The following is an 18,808-nucleotide window of genomic DNA, read 5'->3' as shown; positions in this document are numbered from 1 at the left end:
GCATGTTTTAAGCCCAAGTTTCAGAAGCCTTCGTTTAACAGAATTTCTGGTAACAGCACAATGAAATGGAATAACCAGAAAGGTCATTCAGGTAATTAAAACCTTGGGTATCTTCAGTCTTGAAAACTCGAAACAGCCTTGTTGCCAAGAAACCAAATTCCCTTTCACACGCGTCGGAGAGGGTGGCAATCATCTCGGCCAGGGAAGTTTCTCCACCCACACTGGACAGTCTGTTGTAGTCAGTAAACAGAAATCTGAAAGAGAAAAAGAGGATGTTTTGTATAGATTAGAAGGCTTTCAATATTTTCTGGCAACTGGAAAAATTATTTTCCTGCATATCTGCAGATGGAAGACCAAGTAGGATAAAAAGGAAAATACTTAAATTTCATAGAGAGATTAAACATACTTATTTATTTCTCTTCCTTTTATCTATGTATTGGCCGTTTTTCCTATTCTAAAATTAGACTTTATAAAAAGGTAAAAACAGGCACATCACTAATAGTAGGGCTCAGTCAGCAACAAAAAGATCAAAAATTATCTTTTATTATAGGAGAGACGTGGAGCTTCTGGAGAGGGTCCAGAGAAGGGCAACCAGGATGATTAAGGGAATGGAACATCTCTCGTATGAAGAGAGGCTGAGCGAGCTGGGCCTGTTTTCTCTGGAGAAGAGACGGCTCGGAGGGGATATGATTAATATGTATAAGTTCAGGAAGGGAGAATGCAGGGAGGAAGGGGACAGGCTGTTCTCACTGGTGGCCAGCGAYAGGACGAGGGGTAATGGCCACAAGCTGAARCACAAGAAGTTCCGTCTCCAGGTGAGGAGSAACTTCTTTACTGTKAGGGTGACAGAGCAGTGGAACAGGCTGCCCAGGGAGGTTGTGGAGTCTCCTTCTCTGGAGGTCTTCAAAACCCGCCTGGATGCCACCCTGTGCCACATGCTGTAGGTGTGCCTGCTGGARCAGGAAGGTTGGACTAGATGATCTGTAGAGGTCCCTTCCAACCTTAAATATTCTGAAATATTCTGAAATATTCTGAAATCCCCAGCCTTAAGACAACTATTGCAACTTGACAACTTGCACTCTCAAGCATTTTTAATCCTTATGATTAGTGCTAGGATTTTGGACCATCATGCTAAAAAGCAACGTTTCACTAAATTTGCCAAGAACAGAGATTTCTTTTTCCTAAAACCCCACTAGTTCCTTCACACGCAAAAATTTAACTGTATCTTCTATTAAACCTACTATTTTCCACACAGAAATCTCAACAGTATTCCATGGGAAGATAAACTCACACATTTTTATGTACAGTGAAAAATTTTAGGGCAAAGTTGAATTTTTTATTAAAGAGTAAATACGTGACACTAACCTGACAGGCAAAGCTTTGGTGGTTTGTTCTGGTAGTTCTGGTGGGTTCACAAACATGAGTTTGAGAAGCAACTCCAAATACCCGATATGTCTCGCCAGCCGGGCGCTTAACACCCAGGCCCAGTTCCAGCTCTCGCCTTCTCTTCGGCCACCGAAATAAATTACAGCTGGAAACAAACATTTTGTACAATGGATTTCAACAGATATTCACAACTGAAACAATCATGAAGTTTGGATGGGAATGGAGCCGTGTAAAACAAGCTGGATGAATAATTGGATAACAGTTATTGCTAAAAATGGCATCAAGAGCAAAATAATTACATTTTATAAAAAAAACTGCTTTGCTTTCAAGAATGGCCTCTCACATGTTATGTAAAACATAAGAAAGTATCATCGGGGATTCTCTTTTCTATAAAAATACTTAATACTTAATATTTTCTGAATCACAAAATATCTTTACAAGACAGAAAATAGTGACTTCTCAGAATAAACTAAGCAGCATCATAAAAAATGCTGTATCAAAGAGCAGACTTACCAAAGAATATATAGAGAACTGCTAAGAGGCTGAGGGACACGGCAATTCCAAGCTTTGCATCCACTGTGAAAGCAAGCAATAATCCCAAACCTCCGCACAGCAGAAGTGTAAGAAATACTACAAGCCAAGAGAACTGGAACAGGGGCTCAATCTGCTGTCCCGCAAAAGTTTTCATTTCATCTGAAACCCCAAAAGAAGAGTTAATATGTTAATATGTCAATAATCTTTCTAGAACAGAGAGCAAAAGAGGCATTACAACAATCTTTTTTTCTGAGGAAAAGCCCTTGCTTTACCTCAACTTTGTGACTTTGCCTTGATATTGATTTCCAACAAAAAAGAGACAACACTGTTTGAAAAGACACTCAAGTCTTAATGAAAAAAAAATCACTTTTCACCCGTACAATGAATGAAATCTTTCAACTATATAATTATTGAACTGCTTGCTGCAGATTTTCTCTTTTAAAGGCGTATTAAATCCATGCCAAAATCTATGCTCCTTCAATAGCTTACAAAATAGCTTAGCACCAAATATGCGAAATCATCATGTTTATTACTAGGTAAAATTTTTTCAAATTTATTTTCTGTTTGTTGATTCATGTTTACTCAGACAAGAATTCCTGAAAAATGTATTTAGGATCTATTTAAAGAGGAAACATTCAGAATGCAGAATAAAAAGATGACTGAAGTTATAACTAAACTGAGCTACAGTTTAAATTCTTTTGCTGCAGAGACAGGGATGGGCTAATGTTTGTTGCAACCACTTGCAATGCAGTAGTATGGATCTGCATCTGCACACAATGCAGTCGTATGGATCTGTATCTGTACAAAAGGCCGAGTGAAAAGTTACCTTCCAGTTTCTTGAGAAGAAAAGATTTTCCACTTCCCCACTGTGCATACAACCCCACACAAATAGGCGGCTGCATGGTGGGTTCGCTGAGAATATCAGCCAGGGCACTGCTGTAGAGATCATAGCCCAGCATGTCGCCATCCGATTCCGTGGGAGACAAGTGCCCTGGAACATAAATACTCATATAAAGCTTTTTTCTTCCACTTGATAATGTCTATACATGGAATCATGGCATTTTTTTAACCTACATTTGTATACATTTTCTTCCCACTTAATGGGAAGTAACATAAGCTACTACTCATACATTCTTGTTCGCAGGAATTTGAAATCACCCCTACAAATGTTATATAATTAGAAAAATTAATACAGCTTAATACCTAAGACCAAAACCCAAACCTCAAATCACAACAAGCTGGAGAAAATAATTCTTTCATCAGCAAAAGTGAAGTAAAAACAAAACCATCAACATAAGCTGCACAATATACCATGTCAAAGGGCATAGATCAAACACAAAGGCACATTTGACCTGGAATTTTGGAATGACAAAAGTGTTTTGTTTTGTTTTTTAATATCTCAAGCAGGCATTTAAAAATGTGAATCGTTCCAGTTTAAAACATATAACTGAATAAATTTGATTCTTAATCTACAAGTGCATTAAAAACAACATAGGAGAAAATTATTCTCTGAATTACTATCTCATTAAAATAAGCTTTATTTTCTTCAATATACACTTGGAACTGAGTAAAAGATAAATACTTATACTTACTGGCCCCAAATATCTGTGTTAAAATACTTTTCTGGTGGCTGCAGTCAATATTGTAAGGTGTTTCTCCTGTTTTGTTGGGTCTATAAAGTAATCTACCATCTTTTGGATTTCTTAAGAGGAGTTCAGCAAGTTTACGGCTCCTTCCACGAATGGCAATGTGAAGTGGAGTGTCTCCTCTCTGCAATTAAGTGAAAAACTAGTGATATCTAACACAAATTAATAAGATTACAAATGGACTATATGCTCTATATCACTACAGATATATTACCTACTTGAAATACAATTTAAGGAATTCTTAATACCATTAACACCTTACGGCAGATGCCTTTTTCCTCAAAGCATCAAAGTTTTACAAAAGACGTGACAAGGCAGAAGTAAATTCTTATTCCTCATATGGATGCTTTTTTTCATGTTACTAAAATCATCCTACTAGAAACAAAAGTTCAAAATACTAACAATGGGAAGAAACTTATTTTTTCTTCTTAATTCTATGGGCGTCTATGGGAGACTACGCCATGGACTGTATTTTATTACATAGAAAATTAAATCAAGAGGGTAAACAATTAGACTTCTGATATACACTAAATATGAGCTTTCTAGAATCAGGTCCATAAATAATTAAGCATCAAATATTAGAACTAGTCAAAAATCAGCCTGTTTAATAACTGTCATATAAAAATCATCGATAATCATTCCTAGATCCAGTCCCATTGTCCTGTGGCACTTATATCTGGCTTTTAATACAACAACAATAGACAACTGAAAAAAAATCGCATCTGCTTTTTCTAAATTTCATCAAGAATGACCAGCACAGTGAAGTTCAGAAATATAAACCAAAACAAGCAACCACTGCCCAACCACTTTATTTCTGGCAGTTTTAACATTTTCCAGAACAAAACCAATCATTTACAATCATCTGTCTCAAACTCCATCTCATTTTGGTCAAAGGAGAAATCAAGGACAAGTCATGATGCTGGTAAAGTCAAAAACTCAGATCCTATTACTGTATTCCTTTAGCAAAATTACTGTTCCATTTAACATCATAATTGTAAGAGTTACATATCCATAGTGCAAAATATAGAAATCAAAAATAAGGTATGAATGCTTTTCAGAAAACAGAATCATTCCTATCCCACACCTAACAGAACAAAACAAAGAAAAAGTGATTCCTGTTTCATCCTCCACAGCTCACTACAAAATTCCCCTACAAAATAAAAGGATTAAACATACTAAAATAAGTTATCAAAGAATCTTTACCTTGTCTACAGCAGAAACCTTAGCTCCTTTGTCCAGAAGGAGCTCTACTATCTCAATATTTCTCATCTTGGTTGCCTTTATAAGTGGTGTTTCTCCATCCTAGAAGTGGAAAGTAGAGCTAATAAAAAATCTTCCATTTATGCTCAAGTAAACATGCTAAGATGGTTTTCAGATTAAATTCTTAACTTTTAAGAAATATTTTTTCAATAAAAAATGTTACTATGAAAGTTGTAACACTTCAGTGCATATGTTCTTGAAGAAGTATCACAAATACTGCAACCAAGAATGATTACAATCTCAGTACACAAGACACATTTCTGTTAATAAGTATTGAATAAAGAAAGAGAAGATGCAGATAAAAAACAAAAGATCTGAAAATATTACTGAAAATATATGTAACTTTGAGAACTTTGTAACTATTTTTTAAATAGGCACAGGTTTCCACAGTTAGGAACAACAGAACTTGGTTATGATGATCTTCCCATTATGTAGGAATTGAGAAAATGTTTAGTAAAATAAATTCATTTCTGTAATTAACGGTTACCTTTGTACATGTTTCAGTATCAGGGTTGCATTGCAAGATATCCCTCACCATTGTGGCATTTCCTTTCTCAACTGCCCAATACAAAGCAGTCTTATTATCCTATAAAAAGATTTTAAAAGTAACAGATGTTAGAAGTACTTTAATGCAATTTAATCAACTGCAAAGACAAATATAAAATACAACCATCATATTGAAAATAGAATACTACATAGCACAATTTTAGCACAGTTTGGGACAATGGGAGTTGCTACCTAATTTAATTAGTACTTCTGTGGAATTTGGGGACAAAATAAATATTATTACCCATATTAAAACCTGGCTGAGCCAGGTGGGTTCCAACAAGGCCGCAGAGTGGGGAGACTGAATCCTCTCTGGAAGCCTCACTCAGCAAGGTGCTTGTAACTGAGACTGCCCCTCTTCTGAGAAGGACTGAGGAGGGCACAACCCAGGTCTCCATTACCCCTATTCCTGGCCACTGAGCTCTCTCTAGTCACACTTTATCTGAGTTTTCCCCTGGCTGAATCACATTAATGGGCATGTTACTGATCAGCAAAAGGCAGAGTAGCTGCAAGGCCACAAAGGACCCAGTCATCTTGCTGCAGCGTCACAAACCCAGGCTCTGGGCAGGCTGCAAGTCTCCCACAAAAGCAAAACAAAACAAAAACACAAAGTACTTATTACCAATTCTGGTATCACTGGTCCTGTTTTAAATGTCTCATGTGAACAACCAGAATTCTCCCATGATGGTTCCTCCTCCTGTGCCAGTGAGGCCCCAAAAGCACTCTCAAGGTTAACAGCTGCGAGCAGGGACAGAGCCATCCTCACGGTGCCAGAAGCCCAAGCTTCCAGCTCCCCTCTCCTGGCAGCTTCTGCCTGCTTGTTGTGGCTCTACCATGTATCAAGACACTGAAAACCTCCCAGTTTTCAGACCCACATCAACAAGAAGCTGACAGATACACTAATGAAAGCAGGTTTTGTGCTGAGCAACAGCAGGGTTGGAAGAAGGATAAAACCACCACCACACACGAAGGGCAGGAGGGGTAGGCAGGCAACACCGAAGTCAGGAACCGTGGAAAAGGAACTTACTGAAAGCAGCAAAGCAAGCAAGGCAACAGCACTTGCACTGCTGGACTTACCTGGCCTCTGATATCTATATCGGCGTATTTATGGAGCAGGGCCCTCACGATTTCCACATGGCCTCCTCTCACAGCTCCGATCAGCACCGTGTCTCCACTCTGGAAGAATGGTGAAAGAGCATCAATGCTGAGCTAGCACTATTTGGCAAAAGGAGAGAGACATCACGAAACAAGTCATACTCTCTAATTATACACTGTGTCTTTTTCACTCAGAAACTTAAAATCATTTTAAAGAAAGATATAAAAAATACTTCTATCCTTGGATGCATACACCGTGTATGAGGTGAAAAATACTATTTTATTTTTTCACCAGAGAGATGAAATAATACATGTTTATGACAAAACAAACACCTAAAATGAGCTCAGCTTAAACTATTATCTCAGAAAAGAAGGAAGCATATATTATAAATACATATGGAAAAACTCAGCTGCTTCACAGAAAGACCAGCTGCCCACAACGATAATCTCTCTACGAAAGATTGTCTAATCTTGCTTTAGCCATTCCATAGCTAATAGAATATCCTGAAGATTTTTTTTTCTTTTTTTTTTGGTGTGTGTGTTCACACTTTTGACTACTGTCTTGTATACCTTTGCTATACTATGTTAAAATTAAATGAATCTCAAATATCTCATAATCTCAAATAACTCATAAAAATGATTAAAAATACTTTTAGTGTAGTATAAACACGAAGCAGTTAAAACTGTGTTTAAAGCCTCTGATTTTAACACAGGAGGATATGTCAGAGCTTTAGAAAATGAAATCCTGAAATTACCTAATACTTCTTTTTGGGATGAAATAGGAAAAAACTGTCATCTATTTATTAAAAGCATACGGCAAACAAACATAAAAAGGATTTTTCAAATTTTTAAAATACTGCAGTTAGCTGGAAAAAAAAAAAACAAAAGCTAAATATAAAAGGTTTTGAACAGAGTTCCACAGTTAAAGAAAGAATTCTCCTATCAATCACAGTCACGTATCTGACTGCCAAGCAAGAAAACGAGACTCATCATTACTTCACATATTTTTGGAATAAAATCAACTGCACTGAAAGTTGTAATTCTTCCTTTCCATAGAGCAGAGGAGTGGACAGTTGCAGAATTTTGTGAGAAAAGAGATGGGAAGGGAGGTTTATTCTGGAAATTTTAGCTTTTGCTCTGGTAAAGGCTTGAAGGTTTTTTTTTTTTTTTTTTTTTTTTAAATATATGCAGCACTGCAGCTTGCTGTGAAGCCACCTGCGAAAGACACTGGTTGATCTTCGAAATCTAGGAAAAATACACCAAAAATCATATTTTTAAGGTATAAAACAGATACTGGATTTTTTTTTCTCCCTCCTCTACAGCCTCTAAAAGTTTATGGTAAGTATAGATGACTAGGAATTCCACCTCAAAGCCATACGATCGCTCTAACACAAAATTTTCACCCTGACAGAGGCAGCTAAATGTAGGGGGGTTTTCATGTGCGTATTTAAGCTCCTGTCTTGCCCTAGGGTATCACAGAATCACAGAATGTTCAAGGTTGGAAGGGACCCCTAGAGATCGTCTAGTCCAACCCCCTGCTCCAGCAGGGACACCCAGAGCACGGGGCACAGGGCGGCATCCAGGTGGATTTTGAAGACCTCTGGAGAAGGAGACTCCACAGCCTCCCTGGGCAGCCTGTTCCAGGGCTCTGTCACCCTCACAGGCAAGAAGCTCTCATCCTGCTCAGCTGCATCTGCCACTTCAGAAAAACCTGAATATCCCAGTGGGACCATGGGCAGCCCAAATTCCTCTGCAAAGGCAACTGAGTGAAAGTTTGAGCGTCTGGCAAACCCATTCATGCTCTGGTCGCTGCCTGCACCGACGCTTCCACCGAGTATCACAACAGCAGCTCAGATACAGAGGGCACCTGCCAACAGTTACATTTAGTTGTCTCACTCTCTTCCTCTAAATATACTGTATGTCCTATTACACTTCCTCTAATTTACACAAGAGAGTTCTAAAAAAATGTTTCATTATAAAAGATGAAGGTAGATGAAATATATTCATTTTGTTTGTAATATCATCCCGTGTTCTCTAGTTTTAACAGCACTGTTGCAGATATTGCTACACAAAAAAAATGAAGCATTCAAGTTAGCGGAGTATTACTCATGTTACAGATAGGGTAAACAAAGATAACAAGACTGATCACTTCTGCAGTATAAGGTAAAAGAAAGAAATTGCTAATTCAAGGAATAAACAAGTGAAAAAATTAAATTATTAGTTCAAAGCTTCATCTTACAATAAAAACAGAAGAAAAAAGGTAATAGCTTTTTGTATGCCTTTACAGAGCAGGTATTCTGAACAGCAGCAAACAGCACTAGGTAAAAATACCCTTCGGTTGCAGAAATATGATCTATCCTCTAATCTGCATATACTCACACAGGAAAATGATCATATACAGGAAAATTGTCTATCCTCTAATCTGCATATACTCACACATACCTTTTTTTTAAAGCACACATACAAAAAGAAACATGCACACACAACCATATTTATGGCAAGAAAATGTACTCACTCTGTCAGGAATGTTCACGTAAGTTCCAGCATCGAGAAGATCCTGCACAATTTCAGTATGGCCCTCCTTTGAGGCAATCATCAAAGCTGTATTCCCATCTTTGTCTGTTAAATTTACATTTGGGTTCCTTTTTAGTATTTCTTTAACGCAGTCAGTATAGCCACCCTTCACTGCTACAATAAGTGCAGTCATCGAATTCTTAAAACAAAAGAAATTGTCACTGTAATAATAGCTTAACTAACAAAATAAACAAACAAAAAAACACTAAGTGACACATTACTTTCTTCGCCATTCAGTTATTACCTCAGAGCTTTTACTTCTTTTAAATCGAAAGCATGGTAAGCATATTTTTAAAAAGCAAGGAAAATAGAGCACTAAAATAATATATTAAATGCAAACAGTATAACTCATATCCATCTATGCTAACTCCTGCATATGCCATATGCACCCTATAGTCATTTTCATGTTGTGTGAGAACACAGCACTCACCAGAGGACCTCGATGGGCCAAAAGGTGTGCCAGAAAAAGGTATTTAGGAGAACTTCAGAAATAATCACATAAATATCAGAAGTTCCATTACATAATTTTCTACCCAACTTTTAATGATGTTTTGTTATCTATCAGTATTTTAGATTGTCCAATGTAATGTATTACATGAGAAATACACAAAAATGCACTGTATTATGAAGACCAATACACATAGCTGAAAATCTCTAAAATACTGTCCAACATTCAAAAATGCATAGCAGTCACTTTTTTTTTTTTTAAAAAAAAGATGCCTTGTGTTTGATTTACTTTTTAACCAGCTATTGAAGAAGATACTTGGCTCATCAGTCTTGGGTACAGAATGTTTTTTGATAGTTGCCCACCAAAGAAAATATTTTAAATTCACTGAAGTTCATTAAAACATCAGTGCTACATAACAGAATGTCACCTGTCTACTATCAATATGACATAACAGTTACATAATATTTTTATTAAAATACTAAAAATGACTAAGTAGTACTCAACAGTCATTTGAAAAAAGTGCTCTAAAAAAATAAACTCTGACATTAATATTTCATCTTGTTACATATATAAAGCTTGGTATTTAGAATGAAGGGAAAAAAAAGACTTATGTACCTACATTTTACCACAGAAAAGCAACATTTACTTTTACTTACAGCTCCTTCCTGATCAACATCAGCTCCCATTTGCAGCAGGTACTTCACACACTCCAAATGACCTTTCCTTGCTGCCCAAACCAGAGGGGTGGTTCCATACTGAAAAAAATATTAATAAGATTTTAATATATTAATCTTTGTAATCACTATCAACTAAATTCAATATTTTTCCTATGCTTTAAAGCATTAAACCTACAAAAACATAACTTCACCTTGAGAATTAACAAAACCACCTGACAACCTATTTTAACCTCTTTTCTTTAGCGGTAACTAGCTAGAAGAATTATTTTCCTATGCCACTTAAGACAGCAAGATTTCCAGTAGCTTAAAAAATAGAATTATGCTGCCCCATAATCATGTTCACTGCAATCATTTCCAGCATCCTCCAAGAAATCTGCAATACAGTTGCAAGTATCAAGACTCCTAGCACGTGAATTCCAATCTCATGAGTGGGGGAAAAAAGTAATTAACAGCAGGTGTTTTAAAAACAGAAAATATTGGATACATTTTGATTTCTTTTTAGATACAAAAGTTATTTTAGGACATTGCATGCTAAGAACTTTTTCTTCCAGGAGTGGTATCGAGCACTAAAGAGGTTAGTCTCTATTAAACAACTCACCTTGTCGGAGCAGTTCACTTTAGCTCCATGTTGTAGCAAGAGATGCACTATATCTGAGTGGCCTCGTCCTGCAGCCCAGATAATTGGATAAACACTGTATTGCTTAAAAGGCAGAAAAAAAAATGAATTAGCCCCGTGAACAAATTATAGTCTCAGCTATAACAAAATATCGATCAGAACGCTTCAAGAGATGATAAAAACTGGGAAGAAGGAATACACAGATTTAAATCCAACTGCTGCCTAGTACTTTGTTTGATTGATGGCTACAAAGTTGTCTGTTTGGAATAGACACCATTTTAAAACTCGTTAAGCAAAGTTTTAAAATTCACATCCTTACCTCCAAATATGCCTTTATAATACAGAGACAGCTCTCAATTCTCCTGAACTAATTGAGACTGCAGAGCAGCTTGCACACACGCAGAAGCTCCATGTGCCAGCCAGATTAAATTCCAAAGCAGACAGGTAAGTTCTTGTGTTTCTCTTTTACCCACTCACTGGTGCCCCAAGTACCAGTGAGCTGACCACATAAACAAATTACTTGGTCATTCAAGTTTCAAGATGCCTACGATGTTTATGACAAATCTTACATGCAAAAAAACCAAAATAAACCTCAGTCGTGGTGGTATGATTTGCTCATAGTCATGAATGTACGCTGTGCATGTTAATTATTAGGTAATAATTAACATATAATATCGTATTTCTAGATTGTACAATATTAGTAAATCCATTAACTTGTACAGATGCAGAAACAGAAATGTGAATTGTTATACTGATCACATTACATACATTACTCTTCTCTAGTATTTCTCTCCTAATGAGTTAAGTCTTACTAGCATCTATATATTCAATTTTTTAAATAAAAAATACTGTCTGTGACACAAATTCAACACCATCACGTTATTAACAGAGTATGAGAGCACAAAAAAAGGTGAAAATAATCGATAATTGAGATATAATTGAGAATAGATAATTGAGAATTTTAAACTTGCTTCTTCCTTTTTTTCTAGAGACTAAAGCTTACCAATCCCGTGATGTTGGGATTTGCTCCTTTCTCAAGCAGCAGCTCAGCTACTTCTGTACGGCCTTTATAGGCTGCCCACATCAGAGCCGTCCACCCGCCCTGGCAAACACAATTCAGAAAAACACCAAAAAAGAAAAGTTCTCTTTAAAAACTTAAAACTGCTATAGCAATAATCACAGTTCTACAGCATAAAAACACAATTATAATATGAATCTCGTCTGGGTAAAAAAAAACTTATTTTACCAACCTAACATTTCAGTTCAGCTTCTTTCCAAAGCAAAATCTGCCCAGTGTATAAGCAGACACCTTATAAAATAAGCAGTCCTTATTAACACAGAAATCTATCACAAAACCGTTCGATTCTTTATATATATATATACACACACACACGCACACACATATTCTTTTCCATTTTAACAGCACTGCATTAAGATAAAGACCTGATTGATGATAAAGCTTATCAATCTGTTTTACAGAACTGAAGGTCTCCAACTCCCTGAATATTTGTTGTTACTGGAAACAGGGCAACTATTCACATTAACTATTTAACATCAGCTGTTTCACGTTAGGACCACACATACCAAATCCCGATGCTCCAGATTGACATTATAATTTAGCAGCTCTGCTACAATATCTGCATGTCCTTCTTTAGATGCTGAAATAAGAGCTGTCCAATTGTCCTACAAAAAAAAAGATTTTAAGTGACATTCAGTAGTTTAACATAAATATTTTATTTTGCAAGTGTATAACTCACATGGTAAGAAATTCAAAGCTCCTTAAAAGAGCTGTCTTCTTAGAAAATAACCAAAAACCTCACTCATAGACAACTTGCCCAGCACCCTCTCCAGTTACGTCCTCTCCTTCCCAGGATCCCACTTGGACACTATGGGCAACAGCACCTATGTGGCTGCTTCAAGAGCAGAGCCCTGCTTCCCAAATCCACAACTGCTTCAGGAGGACCAGACTTCTTTCCTTTGCTGCCTCACGTAGTTGTGCATCCAGGAGATAAATTTCCACTTGTTTCCACTGGGATAAATTTCCACTTGTGTTACACAGGGTTTCCACCCACTGCTCAGGCAATATGTAGTTGTGGACTGTTTTGTAAGCTCTACAAGTATAAATATAGTACCTGCTTATACTCTAATTATTCTATGTATAGATCTAGAAACCAACGTTTATAGAAGATGTAATGAAGTAACTCCAAAAATGCGTCCCATTTGCTCTCTGCCGAGGCAAGAGGTCTTTCTCGTGTGACACAAATTAACTACTTTCAGCATGAATAACCCTGTTTTCCTTTTGATAGTTCTTAACGGAAATATACAGATCTGACAAAAATTTTCAGAATGTTTCTGCCCTCTCTGCTGCTACCAGGCACCTTTTCACTATGGAGTCATCCCCTTCTTCATGCTCAGGAAGAGAACTCACAAGATTCACAGCTTTCTCTACCTGTATGTCTTCTGGCTTTCACAAAAAACATTTCTTTAATCCAAGTTCTCTCTCAGTATTTATTCAAAACCACCAAAAACAATCAAAAAACCATACATCCCATTATACCACTGCCATGGCTAATCCGAAGAATACACAACCAGTTATTCTGAACAAAATTTCTCCTATATGTCATTATTTTCCATCCTTCTCCCCTCTCCACCATTCTCCACCACACACTCATCTAATTACCTTTTCCTTGCCTGCCTCTTGAAATTCCTTCTCCTTGTATTTTGGGCACTGTAAGATAAAGTGCTAATACTTACTGCATCTTCCAGGTTGCAGTTGGCTCCTTTCTTGAGAAGCTCTTGGACAATTTCTAAGTTGCCTTGCTCAGCAGCCAACATGAGTGGAGTCTGGCCATTCTGAAACCAAACAATGAGCAAAAGACATGCTGCAGTAAAACACCAAATAATGCATCATATGACAGCAGTAAAAGGCAAAAGCCTACACAAGAACTTTAAGTTCTGCTTCCAATATTTCCTTCTCAAGTGAAAAAAAAAATAAACTGGACATTTGAAAGATGGTTACCCAGAGAGTTAGAGGGTTGAGAACATCCTTCTTCCCTAATGATTCACCTACTGAAGACATCTTCAACATAGCCTGTCACATCTTTACATCTTGAAATAACTCAGGCATGAGTAGATTTTGCTTTTTACTATTTTTACTTTTTTTTTCTTATTTTTTTAATTTTTTTTAAACCGCAGGTATTATGATGGCCACAGAACAGGTTCAGCTTAATGATAAAGCGTCTTGCTGAAGTCTTGCGAAAATACTCAAATCACACATCCTACCTTTGTTGGATAACACCAACTAGCGACATAATTCCTGTCCTGTGCAACACTGATTCCATCTGTCTTAATAGAAACCCTTTATTTCAATTAAAAAAAAAAAAAAGATACCAGAACTGGCTGATTTGCCTTTAAGAATTTTTTTAAAAGTTAGCTGCAATCTGTCACTCTTCCATTATACTATTTTTTGTATCGGAATCTCTCTTCAGAGTCATACAGCAAACCCCTCAGAGCAACTGTTTTGTATGGTAAGAAGCACAGATTACAAAAAATCCATTAATTGCAACTATCTTAAAATGGCTCACATTCTTCCTGACTCCAGCCCTTTCTCTGTAACATAACTTTTTTAAGCATACTTTCTTTACATTTTCATTTTTTTTATAATTAAAAAATGCTCGAAGCATTTGAGAAAATGATGCTAATGCTGCGCATTTAAAAATCACAGGTGGGATCACTCGTCTTGACTAACCTGCATGACTACTAAAGAATATGGTTGATAAATTCCTTTGTCTTACAGTACAAAGAAGTAACCAGAGAAAAACAGGCAGCTCATTCAAAAATGTTTTTTAGTCTATCTGGCATTCCCTGACTAGTCTTTACAGTGTTTTTCCAGAGTCATTACAGACAGTCAACAGATAATATTATGGCAGGGTATGCTTTCTATCTAACACAATTTATTTTTTTATAGTGAAAAATAGATTTAAGTAAGTTGACACTGGTGCGGTGCTGTTTGAGGTCTCCATCAGGGAGCAGGATGAGGGGACACCCTCAGCACATCTGCTGGGGATGCAGAGAGCAGGAGCAGTGGCTGGTCCCTCTGCTGCAAGAATGGGCCTGGAGGAGCCTAAGGAAGCTCAAGAAAGGGAATACAGAGCCCTGCACCCGGGAAGGAATAACCCCAGGCACCAGCAAGGGCTGGGGGCCTCGGAGAGTCTGTGGAGACTCCACCCTTGGAGATGCTCAGCACCTGACCGGAGATGGTACCGAGCAACCTGTTCAAAGCTGACAATTCTGTCATTACTCAATAAAGCATCCTCAGCACATAGTGGGTTACTGATGGACCAGAAGAGAAAAGGCATCAACTGCTTCCCTCAGTACCATTAATACCATTAAGGAAGCAATTCTTGGAGAAGCTTAAGTGGTCTAATGGTCCCACAGCTGCACACACTGTATATGAAGTCCAGCACAGAGAAGACAAAAAAAAAAAAAAAAAAAAAAAAAAATCAAACCCAGAGTCAGCAATGTAACAGAGCAGAGTTAACAACACAGTTACAGGTATGATGGGTAGGAAGCACCATGATCTTTTGTATCATTAACGACAACCTTACTACTCAGTCTAAATAATGGTCAAGGGTACAGAGGCATCTGCTTTCTGGAAGTCATTAATTGGTACAATCTTATAGATCCTATAGCTGTCTCCCAAAGTCTGTGTTGAAGATTCAGAAGCTACTTCAAGTGCCCAGATCAGAACAGTAGAAGGCAAAGTACACAAAAAGGGTTACCAGAGGGCAGGTTATCCGAATCAAAGCACAAGTATCCAGTATTTCCTGATAAATATCATGGCAACTGGCACAACAGCAAGAGAGAGAATGAGAGAGAAGCCAAGAGTCACTCCACACTAACTGAAATGGCTGTTGTTAATCCAACACAACCATCCATACCCAAGCTGCCCAGGACATCCAAGCTTTCCTGGCAGCTTCTCTGGAGTCTAGATATTAAGCGTCGGTATCAGCGCCGGTGATTCCACGCTCTGACAATTCACTGCAGCCTGGGAGGTCCTGGCATTAGCAAAGCCTTGCTTGCAAGCAAGCTATTCAGACATACTCCCCTGGAGCTGGCACACTCTGCTTTGTTTTTTTACCCAAGAAAAGACTTTTTGGCAGGTCCCAAACTGGAAAGAGCACTGCATTCAAACCACTGAATTACAATGAAGATTTAACATTTAAACACAACTCTTTGTAAACACACTCCTCCCTCAATCCTCATGGGTTTGAAGAGGGAAAAATAAGAAAATGGTCACTAAAAAAGGTAGTTATTGAAACCCAGCTGTGCCCTTAATTCCATCAAGTAAAGAAGAAAATTTCATGGAAAAAAAAATGTGAGGGCTGGTAAAGTCAACACTGACTGATCAGGCTGATTTCTGCCATGATGTTGAAGGGAACTATCAGTAGAGGGAACAGATCATTCCTCTTCTCAGATATACAGCAAGCCTGATGGTGAGTTTTAAGTGTATGTCCAGAAACTTAAAAAAAAAAAAAAAAACTCAAATAACTTAATAACTTCACTCTCAAATAAGAGATAATAAATCTCAAATAACTTGACAAGATAATCTCAAATAATTTAATAAGATAATAAGGGATAATAAATGTCAAATAAAATCTCAAAAATCTCAAATAACCAATGAATTTGATGACAGTGAAAGAAAAATAAAATGGTTACAGGTATAAATATGTATAAGACATACAATCAGAAACTGTGCACTGAATTTTTTCAGCCTGAAAAATAGAAGGCTAAGGTGGAAAACCAGCATCTTTCTCTCCCTGGAGGAATGACAGTCTTGCAGAGAAAACAAAGGCAGATTATTCTCAGAAATCCGTAAAGAAAAAGAGAAGAAGTGACAGTCGCAAGCACCAGCAAAAGATTTTCTAATGAGAAAGGAGGAGAGTGTTTTAGAGGAAGAGTGGTTTCACACTGGAGCGCTGCCCAGAAGGGCTGTGGGATCTGTGTCCTTGGAGACTTTCAAGATTTGCTGAGCTCAGTCCCTGAGCAATCTGACCTATGTGTGAAACTGGCCCTGTGACCAGGAAGAAATCAAAGCCCGTGACTCCAACCTATCCCTTCCACTCTTTATTACTCCATGATTCCCTGAATATGCCGCATAAGTCAACAGGGCTCCAGTTCCACGAAACTGTACCAGAAATCAGAGCTCAACCAAAATTTGATTATAAAAGTTGAAAACCCAGATGACAGAAAAGCCCAGATGTTTACAGCCACAGAATCTAATTAAGCTGAAGAAGATTTGACTTATCAAGTATGCACACACACTGCATTACAACAAGATAATCTGAAAATTAAACATAAAGAAAAACAATAGAAGCAGCCACTGGCAACAGACTTTTGTATGAATCCAACCTTCCAAGAAACTTTGAGGAACAGTATAGTTCGGCGCAGTATATGGAATTACAGCACATTTATTGCTGTTGGTGATATCCTCAGATCAGACTAAAACAAAGTACAGTGCAATAGCTAATGATTAGCACACTCTTCTAGGATGCAGAATATCCACATTTCCACTCCCTGCCACCTATCAAGATTTTCTGTACAAGTCTGCTAAAGTTATTTAATCCTCCTGGTCAAACCTAGATTTATCTTTTGACGTGTATCTTTTCATCCACAATAGCATGCTCAGAGTATGCTACAAAATATGCTCCTATTGGGATCATATAACAGAACTGCTCTTCCCTCAAAACTAGAACGTGAGGCAAAGGCCAGGGTTATCATCTCATACTGCATCCCAAAAAGGACAGGGTACAAATGCACACACATCTGGATCTGTAAACTCCTGGCTACAGAAGCATGAATATGAGTCGTTCTCACTTGATGGATGAAGATTATGTTTTCTAGCTTACAGGAAAACTCAGAAACAAAAAAAAACCTGAAAGATGTCGAGGTACTCGGTGACCAAATAGCCAACCATCATCCCGTGTGTTCACGGTGCAACTGGCAAGCAAGATGCTGAGCGTAAAACCAAAATTACTATACTAAACAACAATTTATTAGTCTGCAACAAATAAGCAGAAGCATGAAACCAACCTTTACAAACCATCTTACCTCATTTCTCTCATCCACATCCTTGCACTTCTCAAGCAGTGCTTTCAGAGCAGGAACATTCCCTTCTTCCACGTAGGTCAACAGGCTCTGACTCATCAGACTTGCCATCTCTGCACAGAATTGAAAATGCTCGTACAGGAGAACTTAGCTGCATTGAAGTGAAAGATGAAGAAAACCTTAAGTAAAGTCAATGAGATTTAACTTCAACATTAGAAAAAAATGCACGCTAATATATTTCTGGAAGAGTATAAATACTTGCCGTTCTCCTCAGCAAAAAGCTGGGAAGACAAAATTGGCATTGCATCTCAGCTATTTTTGTAGTTCTAGTTTTGTAATTTGCAGCTAATTTGCTGTAGTTCTTAAAAAAATGCAGAATTTGCCCCATTTTGATGTGCACTCTAAGCACATTTTTTTGAATGGAATGCATAGTTGTCCTCCATATGCATATTTTTTTTCTGTATATACAAAACAATGAGAGTAACTTTATATGCCACACACATACACAGTTTATATCTGCTAGTTATTTACAGCATAACTCTGATCTTTCAAGCCCACAAGCAGAACACTGAGAATACCTATCATTACAAAATATGCAATAATTTTAAATAACAGTCATGTGCAATTCTGGAAAAGCCCATTTATTAAAGCAGTTGTCACCAATTTTATCCAGACACGGCTGCATGTGATGGCATGTTGTTCCCTTATTACTAAACATAACTTCTACTGGTTAATTATAAGGAAGCTTTGGGCTAACAGAGAGCTCAGAGAACCACCAGTATCACAGAGAGCACCCAGTGTATGGACATGCATGTGCCTCCAGAAGCCAAACTTACCCATTTTGCACTGGCTGCAAAATAAGCCACGGAGCAGAAGACAGTAACATTTCCCTGTTCCCCACCCTGCTCCAGCAGCTTGC

General features: G+C 37.6%; 1 protein-coding gene across 4 annotated transcripts in view; it reads right to left on the bottom strand.

Moving 5' to 3' along the window:
- The window catches only part of KIDINS220 (kinase D interacting substrate 220), a 54,839-nt gene extending 36,804 nt beyond the window's left edge, over positions 1-18,035 (bottom strand). For all 4 annotated transcript variants that reach the window (XM_026037104.1, XM_026037105.1, XM_026037106.1 and 1 more), the window contains exons 1-15: positions 17,893-18,035; positions 13,537-13,635; positions 12,367-12,465; positions 11,786-11,884; positions 10,765-10,866; positions 10,146-10,244; positions 8,983-9,180; positions 6,450-6,548; positions 5,314-5,412; positions 4,770-4,868; positions 3,513-3,690; positions 2,747-2,911; positions 1,900-2,079; positions 1,366-1,531; positions 103-254 (exon numbers count right to left, since the gene is read on the bottom strand). In XM_026037104.1, the coding sequence (XP_025892889.1) occupies positions 103-254; positions 1,366-1,531; positions 1,900-2,079; positions 2,747-2,911; positions 3,513-3,690; positions 4,770-4,868; positions 5,314-5,412; positions 6,450-6,548; positions 8,983-9,180; positions 10,146-10,244; positions 10,765-10,866; positions 11,786-11,884; positions 12,367-12,465; positions 13,537-13,635; positions 17,893-18,000 (1,942 nt within the window). In that variant the 5' untranslated portion in view covers positions 18,001-18,035. The remainder of the gene's footprint in view (positions 1-102; positions 255-1,365; positions 1,532-1,899; positions 2,080-2,746; positions 2,912-3,512; positions 3,691-4,769; positions 4,869-5,313; positions 5,413-6,449; positions 6,549-8,982; positions 9,181-10,145; positions 10,245-10,764; positions 10,867-11,785; positions 11,885-12,366; positions 12,466-13,536; positions 13,636-17,892) is intronic.
- Between the last annotated feature and the right edge of the window lie 773 nt (positions 18,036-18,808).

The sequence above is a fragment of the Nothoprocta perdicaria genome, unplaced genomic scaffold, assembly GCF_003342845.1.
Source record: "Nothoprocta perdicaria isolate Ctin4 unplaced genomic scaffold, notPer1 scaffold_19, whole genome shotgun sequence".
In the NCBI taxonomy this organism is placed as follows: Eukaryota; Metazoa; Chordata; class Aves; order Tinamiformes; family Tinamidae; genus Nothoprocta; species Nothoprocta perdicaria.
This window is presented reverse-complemented; position numbering and strand designations above follow the sequence as displayed.